This window comes from Cucurbita moschata, unplaced genomic scaffold, assembly GCF_002738365.1.
Source record: "Cucurbita moschata cultivar Rifu unplaced genomic scaffold, Cmos_1.0 Cmo_Scf00004, whole genome shotgun sequence".
NCBI classification, from domain to species: domain Eukaryota; kingdom Viridiplantae; phylum Streptophyta; class Magnoliopsida; order Cucurbitales; family Cucurbitaceae; genus Cucurbita; species Cucurbita moschata.
The window spans coordinates 4,759,750-4,771,581 of NW_019268520.1; the positions used below are offsets into that span (position 1 = coordinate 4,759,750).

Here is an 11,832-nt window from a genome sequence, read left to right on the forward strand (position 1 = left end):
TATATATATATATATATATATATATATATATATATATTATATAATTGTTCATAAAATTATAGTTTTTTTTTATGGGTTATTTTTTAAAGATATTTTAAAATACTACTCTTTTAAAAAAAATTTAAAAATACCTTCAATTTTTTAATTCAAAAATACCTTTCTAATTAGTATCACGTTTAAAAAATACTTATAAAAGTAACATTAAAACGATGGTAAGTAATCTATGAAGTGTCGATGAACAATTTTCGTCTGTGTTGACGATATAATTTTAAAAAAATTTATAAAGGTAAACAGTGTTAGTGCTACTTTTAAAAATTTATAAAAGTTTTTTTAATTTTTTTTTAATGGTGGAAGGGTATTAATGAAAGTTTTGAAAGTCCACGACGTCTTATCAATTTCCATACAAAATTAGCCGTAAAAATATTTTTTTAAACTTTTTTGAAAGTATGAAACTTTTGAAAGTATAAGGGTATGAACATATATCTCTATAAGACGTAGGCAATCTTTCTACTTTTATTCAAGTAATTGGTGTTTTATCCACCGAGCTACGCATAGCAAAAAAAAACGTGCAATCTTGAATAGCAAGAAACACATTTCTTGCAAGAGAAGGAAATGAAAAGCATGCACAGATCAGTAAACAATTATATACATTTTGAACAATGCTAAGCAATCCATCAGTAGAGCAACTCACTTCACCAAGCTTACTCATTCTGATTTCTTCTTTGTATTTACTTCCTCCTCTTTTGGTTTTCGAAATAGTATCTTAAACGTCGATACCGCTGCTATAGTTCCTTGAATCGGAGCGATCCAGTATACAAGAATGTGTTCTTTCGTTATATGTTCCCCACGAGCGTATGCCCATCCCATTACCTATGGAAAAGTTGAAAACGATTAGTCCGTTGAGCGTCCTTTCAACGTTGAAAATCGATGCGAATAAGAACGATATCATCATCAACACTTACGGATGCGGGGTTCATACAGCCACCAGTTAAGTCAGAACCAAGAACATGAAGTGTTAACTTGGAGAAACTTGATATCCAAGTCTTCATGAAGAAATTTCCAGGGATTTTCTTTGAAAGTCCGAGTGAGATGAAGACGATGCCGAACGTTAACAACCCTTCTGTCAACGCACCGTGATGGATGCCAACATTCAAACGGGGTCCTCGTCCTGCTTCGGGAAACGTGTGGATAATCAGCCTAACAGCAGTGACAGCTCCAAGTACCTGAAGAGAGAATTAGGCCATAACTTGTTATGTTTTTGGAGTGAGCATGGAGATGCATGTTTAGGCCATATACTTCCCTGTCCTGTTGTCTCACAGCCTCAATCAACCTGAACACTTGACCCGGTTTGAAGAAAGAAGAAAATCGACCTTATAGAGAAGTGGATAAGAGACGTAGCTTATAGACTCAAGTGATTAGCTCGGTGAAAACTCACCCTGTATCCTATGTGAGTTTCCTACGGGATATTCTTGTGGGCCTGTCTATATGCACTTGTATATTCTTTCATTTTTCTAAATGAAAGCTCGGTTTCTTTAAACAAAGTTTACCGACATTCATACGAGAAAAAGTTCAGCAGTATCGATGACTCGTCATGAGCCTAAGAAGCTCGGAACGGACGACATAGCATTAGAGAACATTCTATTGAGAATAGTTCAGGTAAGGTAAAAACTCCTAAACTATCCAAATCTCATCTCGTTGTGCTGGCTTTTGGCCTAAAGGCTTCAATGATCCCCAGAAGAATGGCAACATTCAAACCTCCCTAATATGAAAATCTACCTTATACTTAGAATTTTGTTGCGATGAACTTTGACAAACAATCCCCATATAAAATGTATGCTCTTTCCAAATTTGCCTCCTAATTATTCAATTGAATTCGACGATTTCGTTTGTGTTTATGTTGGTAATTTCTGATGTGAATTTGGCGGGTCATCCCGCCCTTCCTACGGGTTCCCCCACCGACCCAGTGACACACCAATCACGCCCCTTCCCTGACCCTACCCCCTCAATGCCAAGCTCTCTCTTTATTGACTGTGAGATCCCACATCGATTGAAGAGAAGAATGAAACATTCTTATAAGGGTGTGGAAACCTTTTCCTAACAAACGCGTTTTAAAAACTTTGAGGAGAAGCCCGAAAGGAAATCCCAAAGAGGACAATATCTACTAGTGGTGGGTTTGGACTGTTACAAATGATATCAGAGTTAGGCACAGGGCGGTGTGCTAACGATGACGCTGGCTCCTAGGGGATGGATTGTGAGATCCCACATTGGTTGGAGAGGTAACGAAACATTGCTTATAAGGGTGTGAAAACCTCTCCCTAACATACGCGTTTTTAAAAACCTTAAGGGGAAGCACGAAAGAGAAAGCCCAAAGAAGACAGCATCTGCTAGTAACGGTTACAAATGGCATTAGAGCTAGGCACCAGGCGGTGTGTCAGCGTGGACGTTGGGCCTCCAAGGGAGATGGATTGTGAGATCCCACGTTAGTTGGAGAGGGAAACAAAACATTCCTTATAAGGGTATTGAAACCTCTCCCTAACAAACGCGTTTTAAAAGAGGGGAAGCCAAGAAGGAAAAGTCAAAAGATGACAATATGTGCTAGCGGTTGGCTTGGACTGTAACAAATGGTATCAAAGCCAAGCACCGGTCCAAACACAACAAGGTCCATAGTGTGACCACAAACAACAAGGTCCATAGTGTGACCACAACCAACAAGGTCCATAGTGTCAGTTCTCTCATGTAATACCTATCCAACTAAAAGGTTGACCTCTTTAACAATTCTAACCTAAGAGGGTGCAAAGGGGTAAGAACCAAGAAAACAGAAGAAAGAACAACAAGCCAAAGGATTGAAGATGCATAGACAAACATCCCAGCACCAAGGCAGAAATGGAAGTCAACCAACAATGAAAGCAAGAAATAAGCAGCAGCATAAGCTTCCCTATAGAATAAATTTCTAAGTCAAACAGAAGAGTGTTCAGGTGTTAATATAACATCAAATTCAAGCTTAGCTTGAACACAAAATCATGGCGATGCAAACAACAACAGAACCCAGACTAAGTTATACAACTACAAAATGAAGTGGGGAAAAGAACCTGAGCAGGAATTCTGGCACCAGCAGTGAAGAGAAAGCTACTGAAACCCCCAGAAAAAGCAGCCGACAAGACATTAAGAGGATTGTAAGCCGCCCCTTTTGAAATTTTCACCAAGAACGCGAACAAGAACATGTTAAGAATCGAAAAGACAGCCTTGACAACCTCGCCAATCGGATCATTTCCGAACCCCAATACCCCAAAAACAAAGATCTTAACCAAAACCCCCGACCATAACCACATAAAAGATAGGGCAAAATCCAGCACAAGCAATCGAGCCCCAGAAGCCATCGTTGAAATGGAGACCTTCTGGGGTTCTTTTCAGTGACCCTGATCTTTACTCGATTGATCAAAGTGAAGAGAAAGATGAAGGAACGTTGACCGTCGGTGGGCGGGATTTTGATGGGACCTAGACGACCTTAGAATGTCTGAACGACATTGGTCTTCTTGACGATATTATCGGATTCCAATGCGGCGGCGGTCGATCAACGTTGATTCGCATTTGACGGAATATTTTAATATAGAATCTGAATTTTATCAAAAATTAAAAAATAATAATAATAATAAATAAATATTCTTAACAATTTTTTTTAAAGGAAAATTATTAATATAGATTAAAATATTTTATTTAATCTTCTTCTTTCGTTATTCAATTTCTATATATATATATATATATATTGAAAAATAAATATATTTTTTTATTTTTTTGGTTAAGTAAATATCAAAATTTTAAATAAAAATAAGAAACTCTCTAATTTTGTAGGGTGTGTATATATATATTGTCCAGTCAAAAAGATTTATGTCCCCTCATCACTCGATCACATCAAACGGTTGGAATGTATTATTTTTAATTTTAAAGAGTAAAATCGATTCGTTTGGTGGAGATTATAGGGGATCGGAAATAAATCCCAGCCACAGACGTTTTTTTCGAGAGACTATAAATACCCACAATTCAGGTAAAAATGAGATTCGTGAAGGAATGTAATTAGATCTTAAATTGAGACATTTCCCTTAGAAATTCGATTAAATTGAGACATTTCCCTTAGAAATTCGATTATCAAATTTCTCATTTATATTTTCAAACAAGGTAATTAAATCTTAATGAATTAGTTTACGTTCTTTTTGTAACGACAAAAATTTTTATTTTTTAAAAAATAAAAATATTAATGCTATTTTTTTTATAGTTCACGAGCATATTTTAGACCACTCCACCAAGTTAAGACCGGACATTTTTTAATATTTTAAAATTTTAAAAGTATTTAAAAAAATATATATATATTAAAAAAAAAAATGTTAATGTGGCTTGGTCTCACATTTGGGTTTAGAAGACGGCAGGGCACGTCCGTATGTCTATTCAGCGAAAACAATAGTTTTAAATGGGTTTAAACTGCCAACAAAGCTCTCACACGATCCAACGATGGCGATGGGTTCAGGACCAGCCATCCATGTATTATGGACCCACAGACAACCATGCCGTTAAAGAAGTTTGGGATTCTTTTTGGGTTTTCACTCATAATTGGCAGCCTGGAAACGGATAGTTTCATCATTTTTTGAGAGGGAATCGAGGGAGACTGGGATTTTCGCGGTGAAATTAGACGCTGGAATTCCGGATACGTTTTAATTTCTTATTAGTTTTAGACGAATTTCGGCCTCGCCTCTGCGCGCTTCTTTCAGACAATGATCGTAGGTACTTTTTATCGGAATTCTGATCGTAATAATATTGTTAGCTATTCATTTGGCGACGTGGTTTTATCGATCTGAACTGGTGGGGTTTTGGTGTTTTGTCGTTGCCGCGTTTGACTTGCGACATAGTGACTGGAATCTTTCAATTTGTAGGCTGGTTGATTTGGCTTTGAAGTAGTGCATATTTGAGTTCTAGCTTTTCTTTCCCTTCTCGACATTGGAATTCGATTTTTTATTTGTTCAGAAGGGAAAGAAAGGGCTATCTTGTGAGGGTTTGCCGGATTTTTGTGTCTGTGTGATCGTAAGATTTTGAATATGAGCGCTATTTCGGGTCTGATTTCTCGGCAAGTATTGCCTGCATGTGGTAGTCTTTGTTTCTTCTGTCCTGCATTGAGGGCAAGGTCTAGGCAGCCTGTGAAGAGGTACAAGAAGATTATTGCAGAGATATTCCCTCGTAATCTGGTTAGTATTTTATTATGTTTATAGCACTTTTACTATTGACCCAGCATTATTTTGCTTTGTTATGACTGTTGTTTTTTCGTGTTCCACTAATGGGGTTTGGGGGGTTTTTGGTGACGACAAATCATGGTGAATTTTATATTGAAATTTTGAAGTACAATTTGGTCTAAGAAAACAAGATAATTGATATTGGTGCAACGTTCTATCTTCTTGTGGGGGGTTTCTGGAAGTGATTAATGATAAAAATTTATGGTGTGTTTTGACTGACTTTCCTTGAAAAGAAATTTGTTTACTCTCTAGGATTTGGTTTAGCATTGTCAAGCTACAACGCGATACTTGTAAGGTTCTTTCATCAAGATTAGGGTTGGGAATAGCTCTTTCTTTTGATTGGATGATTGGAGTGGGGGAGGCTGTTCAAAGGATCACTCAGTCCTTTCTCTCGACCTATCCAAAAATAGTCACCGTTATGGTTTGGGATCGGCAATCTCGCTGTTATATGACCGGGAATCGAAAGAGAGAAATTCCTTTGTGTTTATGTTGAACTCTAAAGGTCTTATTGGCATTCCTGATATTCACTAGTGAAAGATTGATAGGAGTGGAGTTTTCACTAATTAATCTCTCCTTACTCCTCCTTTTGAGAGCCAATTGCTTTGACTATGCACTTTTGTAAGGTGAAAACTAAAAAGACCCAACTCAATTCAGTGGTCGGGTCGAATATGCTGTTTTATTTTTTATTAAAAATTATCAATATTATTATTTATTTTCATTTGTTGGGTCTTCCTATCACGAACCCTCATTTCTCAACAACGTACTTCTCATTGAATTGTCCATCACTCTTTTTGTATTTATTCATAATTGATTGAGGATAATCCCTATATTATGTTAGGAAGAAGGACCGAATGAGCGGAAGATAGGAAAATTATGTGAATATGCTGCTAAAAATCCTCTTCGAATTCCAAAGGTAAAATTTATTGAACTCTTAACACCGTGGTCTGCTATGTGATCTCACAGTTTTATTTTTCATAAGAGTTTGTTCACTTTTGTCGTGGCTGGTTCACATAATTATACATCATCTGCAAGGTCGATGACATTGAGCTGGATGGCATTGTTCCCAAAGTATATTTGTATAACTGCTCTCCAACATCGTACTTCCGACATAATTTTTTTGTCCTCATCTTTTTGTTTATTTGCCTTACATACTTCCTAATTATTTTCATTTGCTTTAAAATAAAAATCGCTCGATGAGTATTAGTAAATGCCTACTGTGCTTTAGTTAGGATTTGCCCGATTGTCTCTGATGACCATTCTTCCAGAAGCTTCTTTATGTTTGATTTTATTTTGGCTTTCATTCAGCTGTCATGATTTTTATTGATTTAGAAAGTTTCATGGGGCTTAGAGCCTTGACAGTCGCGTCAATGATGATTGATTGGTATTTCTGATCCCTGGAGGAACTCTTTTGGGAACCCAGGTTGGATAGTTTTCCAGCTCAACTCTACAAGGATGTTACATGTTCATTTTTATAGCATCTTGAAGTAAGAGATAAGCTGGAAAGTTACTTTCTGGAAACATAATTCATGCAGAGATTCTTATTTTATTTACCGTATACCTTTGCATGTCAGTTAACCTTTTTGAGAACAAGCAGTAAATATTTTCTTTCCTTCGGCTTCTCTTGAAAAATATATTAGATTTCCGTAGGAATATATGCCTTGGGAAAGTAAAGGAAAGACTGCAGTGGTGAAGAAGAAACTATGATGCTGCAAAAGTTCTTTCAATCAAATGTTATTATTCTATCAAGGATTAGTGGGAAAGCGTGAGTTTCAGCCTTTTAGTTTATTTTCTTTAATAAAAATTGAAAGTTTCATTAAAATAGTGAAGATTTAAAAAGTTCAAGCCTTCAGAGTAAGATAATATTTCCTAATACAAGAAATAAACTCAAAAAACCTACGAGGGTACCAACATCTCTCTCAATACAAGGACATTGTAGAAAAAGCCCTTTGATTAATGGAAATATTCGGCAAAGAATGACCACAAAATAAAGAAGATAAGGAACAGGAAGAAAATGCCTTTAATTTTGGTAACTCTGTTCTCTCAACCCAATTTGAAAATTTGTTATCATCTCTTTCATGAGTTTGAGTACTACCATCCAGAATAGAAACCGTGAGTTTCAACTTGGAGAAAAGTTTTGGTGGCTTTTGAGGTCTGTGCTACCAAATGAGATGCTGAACATGAACAAGACATTATCCATCATATTATTAATCTAATTAAGAAGAATGATTTTTTTTGTAAACTAAGTCCACTGGATGTAGTTTCTACATCAGGTAAACTGATCATGTTGGAGTAGCTTTTGCTCTGTATACGTTCATGTATCCTTTTTGAAGGTCAAGTTGCGCCTTATCTTTTGTATTCTTGTCTTCTATTGGAAGATATCTTTAACCAAGTTTCACATTTTCTTCTTTCGCGGACGACACAATCCTCTTTTCTGACTTGGCTGATGCCTATATTATACAAAACATGATTGAGACTGTAAAAACCTTCAAAGGATTCTCTAGACAAAATATCTTTCTCCAAGAAACAGACATCATGGACATCAATATTAGAACAGAGATTAGTGAAGAATTTGGTAGCATATATGGTTGTAAAAAGGGAGAATGGTCGAATATGTACCTAGGACTACCTCTAAAAAGAAACCACAAATCTTTTTCCTTATGAAAGACTATTATTGAATAAATAGAAAGAAAGCTGTCAACATGGTCATCATGTTATACTTCAAAAGGCAGAAGACTTGCCCTAATACAAGCCACATTATCCAACCTCTCCACTTACTACACGTCTCTATTTGAAATGCCGCAATAAGTGGCTGCGGATATAGAAAGATTATTCAGAAACTACTTGTGAAAAGATGACTTACACCTTGTTAGATGGAATATTATAAACCTCCCAACAGAAAAAGGAGACCTCGGTCTTTTCTTGATAAAGAAGAACAAATCTCTCATCGCCAAATGGATATGGAGATATCATCACGAAGAAAAAGCCTTGTGGAGAAATCTTATAAAGGCGAAATATACTCCTACATCAAACAAAAATCAACCCCCTCCATCTTGTACAACCGAACTTGTCATAGAGTGAGTGATGGAGGAAGCACATCATTTTGGACCGACTCGTGGATTGAAAACACCATGTTAGCCTTGCGATATCCACTTTTTTACAGGCTCTCTTATAGTAAAAATGCCACAATCAAAGAAACGTGGAACATTGTCAACAGATTCTGGGACCTGAAGCTTGGTAGGAATTTAAAGGATAATGAAGCAACAAAATGGGCCGAATTAAGTCTTGACCTTGCTCTTGTGGTATTGTCAAATGAAACAGATTCACTGACTTGGCTCTCCGGGTCTTCTCTACAAAATCCTTGATGATGGACATGGGGGAAAAAGTAGAAGCAATAAATCTCACGCTAGCAAAGACATTATGGAAAGGACATCACCCTAAAAAGGTGAAGTTTTCCTGCGCATAAAACCATTACACAAGTGAAAATCTTCAAAAAAAAAAAAAAAAGAATGTCTTACATCACTCTTTCTCCAAATTGGTGTCCATTATACAAGAAAGAAAACAAATCACAAAACCACTTATTTATGCAACGCACATAAGCTCAGAATTCCTGGACAACAATTCTCAATATATTCGGAAAGCATCTCACATTTCCTAGGGAGGTAAAGGATCTATTGGACATGACCTTTAACTTTCTACACTTTCAAGAATGCAAAAGCCCTACTATGGAAAAACCGCATCATGACTTTCTTTTGGAATCTTTGGAAAGAAAGAAAGCAGAGAATATTCGCAAAAAAGACACAGATTTATACCAAGCTTTTCGACAATGTTATCTACCAAGCTATATCTTGGTGTAAATTGTTTAGTATTTTTACTTCCTACGGTTATACCTCCCTCCTTGCAAATTGGGAAGGTATTTTGTAAGCACCATGAATATTACATCCTTTTTGTAAATGTCAATCAATCAGGAATGAAATTGTCTCCTATAAAAGATATATATTTTTTTCTGATAAAAGATATATATTTTCTTCTTTGACCATATTACCAAATTAACAAAGGATTATGCTAATTTTTTTCAAACTAAATTCATAGGATGTAGTTTCTGCTCTAGATAAACCGATCATCTCAGGAAGTTTCTGGTTATTGTGGTGCATGTATTCGTGTATCTTTGCGGAGTTCAAATTGCATTTTATCATTTGTATTGTTGTTCCCGTCTTTGGAAGAGTTATGTAAATCAAGTTTCATACTTTCTTCTCTTCCGATAAAGTTTTTTACCCCAATAATTATCAATGACTAATTAGCATGCTCAATGCTTGATTATAGTTTTTGTACTAATTTTTAATTTCCAAATCTCATGAACAGATCACAACTTCCCTTGAGCAAAGGTGTTACAAAGAATTGAGGAATGAGAATTTTCTAGCCGTTAAAATTGTCATGTCCATCTACAAAAAACTTGTGGCTTCATGTAAGGAGCAAATGTGAGTAAAACCATCTTTTGTTTTCTTGATTTGTTTTCTGTCTATCTGCACCTAATATCTACTCTGTCATATCTAAGGGAGAACGCTTTAGTTTGACCTTTCGAAAAATCTTCAATGACTTTTATGTCAATAAATATATTTTTTATTCTCTTACAGCTCAATGGATTTAACAATGTTTTCTAATGCTTGGAACGTGCCCAAGTAAATATTTTTATTTAGATATTGGGATTATGAGCACCTAGGCAGTAAGGAAATGAGGTTGAAAATTTAGCATCTTTTATAAATTTGTTCTGAAATCTACTAAAAATGGATCTATTTGATTTTGTATTTGAAGGATTTCTGCTGTCCATTAGAATCTAGGTAGCATTCTATGTCTTTTATTAAAACTTTTCCGCCACCCATCCATAAGACGACGTGAAACATAGTGTCTGTTCTAAAACATTACTAATTGGCTCATGAGGATTCCGAACTACTTGTAGGCCTCTTTTTGCAAGTAGCTTAATAAGCATTATGCAAACCCTAATGGACCAAACACGGCAGAGGGAAATGCAAGTAATAGGATGCCAGACTCTATTTAGTTTTGTGAATAGTCAGGTAAGTTAATAATATAGCTTTAATCCTTGTATTCAGTACAGAAGTACGGAGGTTTTCAATATATATTTTATTGATTTAATATTGAACTTCTGATGGTCCAGAGTGACGGGACTTACACGTTTAACTTAGAAGCCTTTATTCCAAAACTGTGTCAATTAGCTCAAGATGTTGGAGTTGATGAAGGGGCTGAAATCCTGCGTTCAGCTGGCTTGCAAGGACTTTCCTCAATGGTATTCCTTTCTATTTCTACTATTTACATTTATGTGAAGCTAGTCAAAGGGAATTAATAGTACATAGAAAAGAAGAGAAGATAATATCCCTGTCCCTTTTCTACTGTACTTCTTTTCTCTGTTGTTTCTCTTGGCATGTAAACACTTATACTTTCTTTCATTCTTCTTAGTGATTCTATTATGGTTTCTTACGATGATGACAAAATAATAACAATAATAAGGTACCTAGTACTCATGAACTTGCAAAGAGAGTACAAGTTGATTCGTGCATAAAACTTTCATTCTCAAAGTATATTCCTTCTTCTGTACAATGTATCTTTCAAATAGCTTGTCAAAACTCATTTGGTTTATGTTTTCTTCTAGGTATGGTTTATGGGTGAATACTCTCATATTTCTGCCGAATTTGATAATGTAAGTTGATTCAGAAATTCTGGACTGATCTGGATTTTGTTATCCTAAGTATATTATAGTGTTGTTATAGCTTCTTTATTCTATTATCCATGTTCCTATCTTTTAGTTGTTGATTCAAGCAATCAATACTAGGTTCGTATCTCCCATGGCCTCCCCAAAACTTGTTCCTTTTATGGAAAATCAAACATTATTTCTAATGATTAGTATTATCATTATATGAAATTTGAAGCCTAGCTTGGTTTGTCCTGTCTTTACAGATTGTTACAGTGGTCCTGGAAAACTATGGGGTTTTTGGACAAAATTCTGACAACTTAAATAATCGGTGGGTCCAAGAAGTGCAACAGGATGAGGGTCATATCGCTTCATCATCAGTTGTCCTGATGAGCACACCATCTTGGAGGGAAATCGTGACTGAAAGAGGTGAAATGATATTGACGGGGTAATCATATGACTCTGATTAAGTCCCCAGTTTATAATCTTGTTGAGATAAATGTTGCATTATACATTAACAATCCTTGTTTGATAGGGAGGATGTCCAAAACCCTTGCTTTTGGTCTAGGGTTTGCCTACACAACATGGCCAAACTTGCCAAAGAAGCTACAACCATGAGGCGTATTTTAGAATCTTTGTTTCGTTACTTTGATAATGGAAATTTATGGTCTACTGAACACGGTATTGCAGCTCCAGTTCTAAAAGATTTGCAGTCCATAATGGAACAATCTGGTGCGTTCTTTCAGTCCTACCCCTGTTTGTACTCTTTCTGTCTTTATTATTTCAACGCCTGTACCTCATGTTTCCTTGTAAATTTCTGGTTGATTGATCGTTTTTTTTTTTTTTTTTTTTTTT

General features: G+C 35.8%; 2 protein-coding genes across 2 annotated transcripts in view; one reads left to right on the forward strand and one right to left on the reverse strand.

Moving 5' to 3' along the window:
* Positions 1–495: 495 nt before the first annotated feature.
* Positions 496–3,592, reverse strand: LOC111441369 (probable aquaporin SIP2-1). The gene is made up of 3 exons (XM_023078326.1): positions 3,090–3,592; positions 963–1,223; positions 496–870 (listed from the first exon to the last, which is right to left on the reverse strand). Exons 1-3 carry the CDS (start codon positions 3,375–3,377, stop codon positions 706–708), a joined length of 714 nt encoding a protein of 237 aa, XP_022934094.1. The 5' UTR covers positions 3,378–3,592; the 3' UTR covers positions 496–705.
* Positions 3,593–4,469: 877 nt separating this feature from the next.
* Positions 4,470–11,832, forward strand: part of LOC111441360 — a 12,919-nt gene continuing 5,556 nt past the window's right edge. The window contains exons 1-8 of the mRNA XM_023078311.1: positions 4,470–5,231; positions 6,115–6,189; positions 9,636–9,751; positions 10,231–10,345; positions 10,447–10,575; positions 10,939–10,986; positions 11,244–11,425; positions 11,513–11,709. Coding sequence (XP_022934079.1) covers positions 5,085–5,231; positions 6,115–6,189; positions 9,636–9,751; positions 10,231–10,345; positions 10,447–10,575; positions 10,939–10,986; positions 11,244–11,425; positions 11,513–11,709 — 1,009 coding nt within the window. The 5' untranslated portion in view covers positions 4,470–5,084. The remainder of the gene's footprint in view (positions 5,232–6,114; positions 6,190–9,635; positions 9,752–10,230; positions 10,346–10,446; positions 10,576–10,938; positions 10,987–11,243; positions 11,426–11,512; positions 11,710–11,832) is intronic.

What these genes read in the sequence shown, in the direction of transcription:
- LOC111441369 (XM_023078326.1), bottom strand. Translation starts at nt 3,377, where the DNA reads ATGGCTTCTGGGGCTCGATTGCTTGTGCTGGATTTTGCCCTATCTTTT. An exon ending in GTGCCAGAATTCCTGCTCAG is followed by an intron (nt 1,224 to 3,089) that starts GTTCTTTTCCCC and finishes TTCTCTCTTCAG; the next exon opens with GTACTTGGAGCTGTCACTGC. An exon ending in GCTGTATGAACCCCGCATCC is followed by an intron (nt 871 to 962) that starts GTAAGTGTTGAT and finishes ACTTTTCCATAG; the next exon opens with GTAATGGGATGGGCATACGC.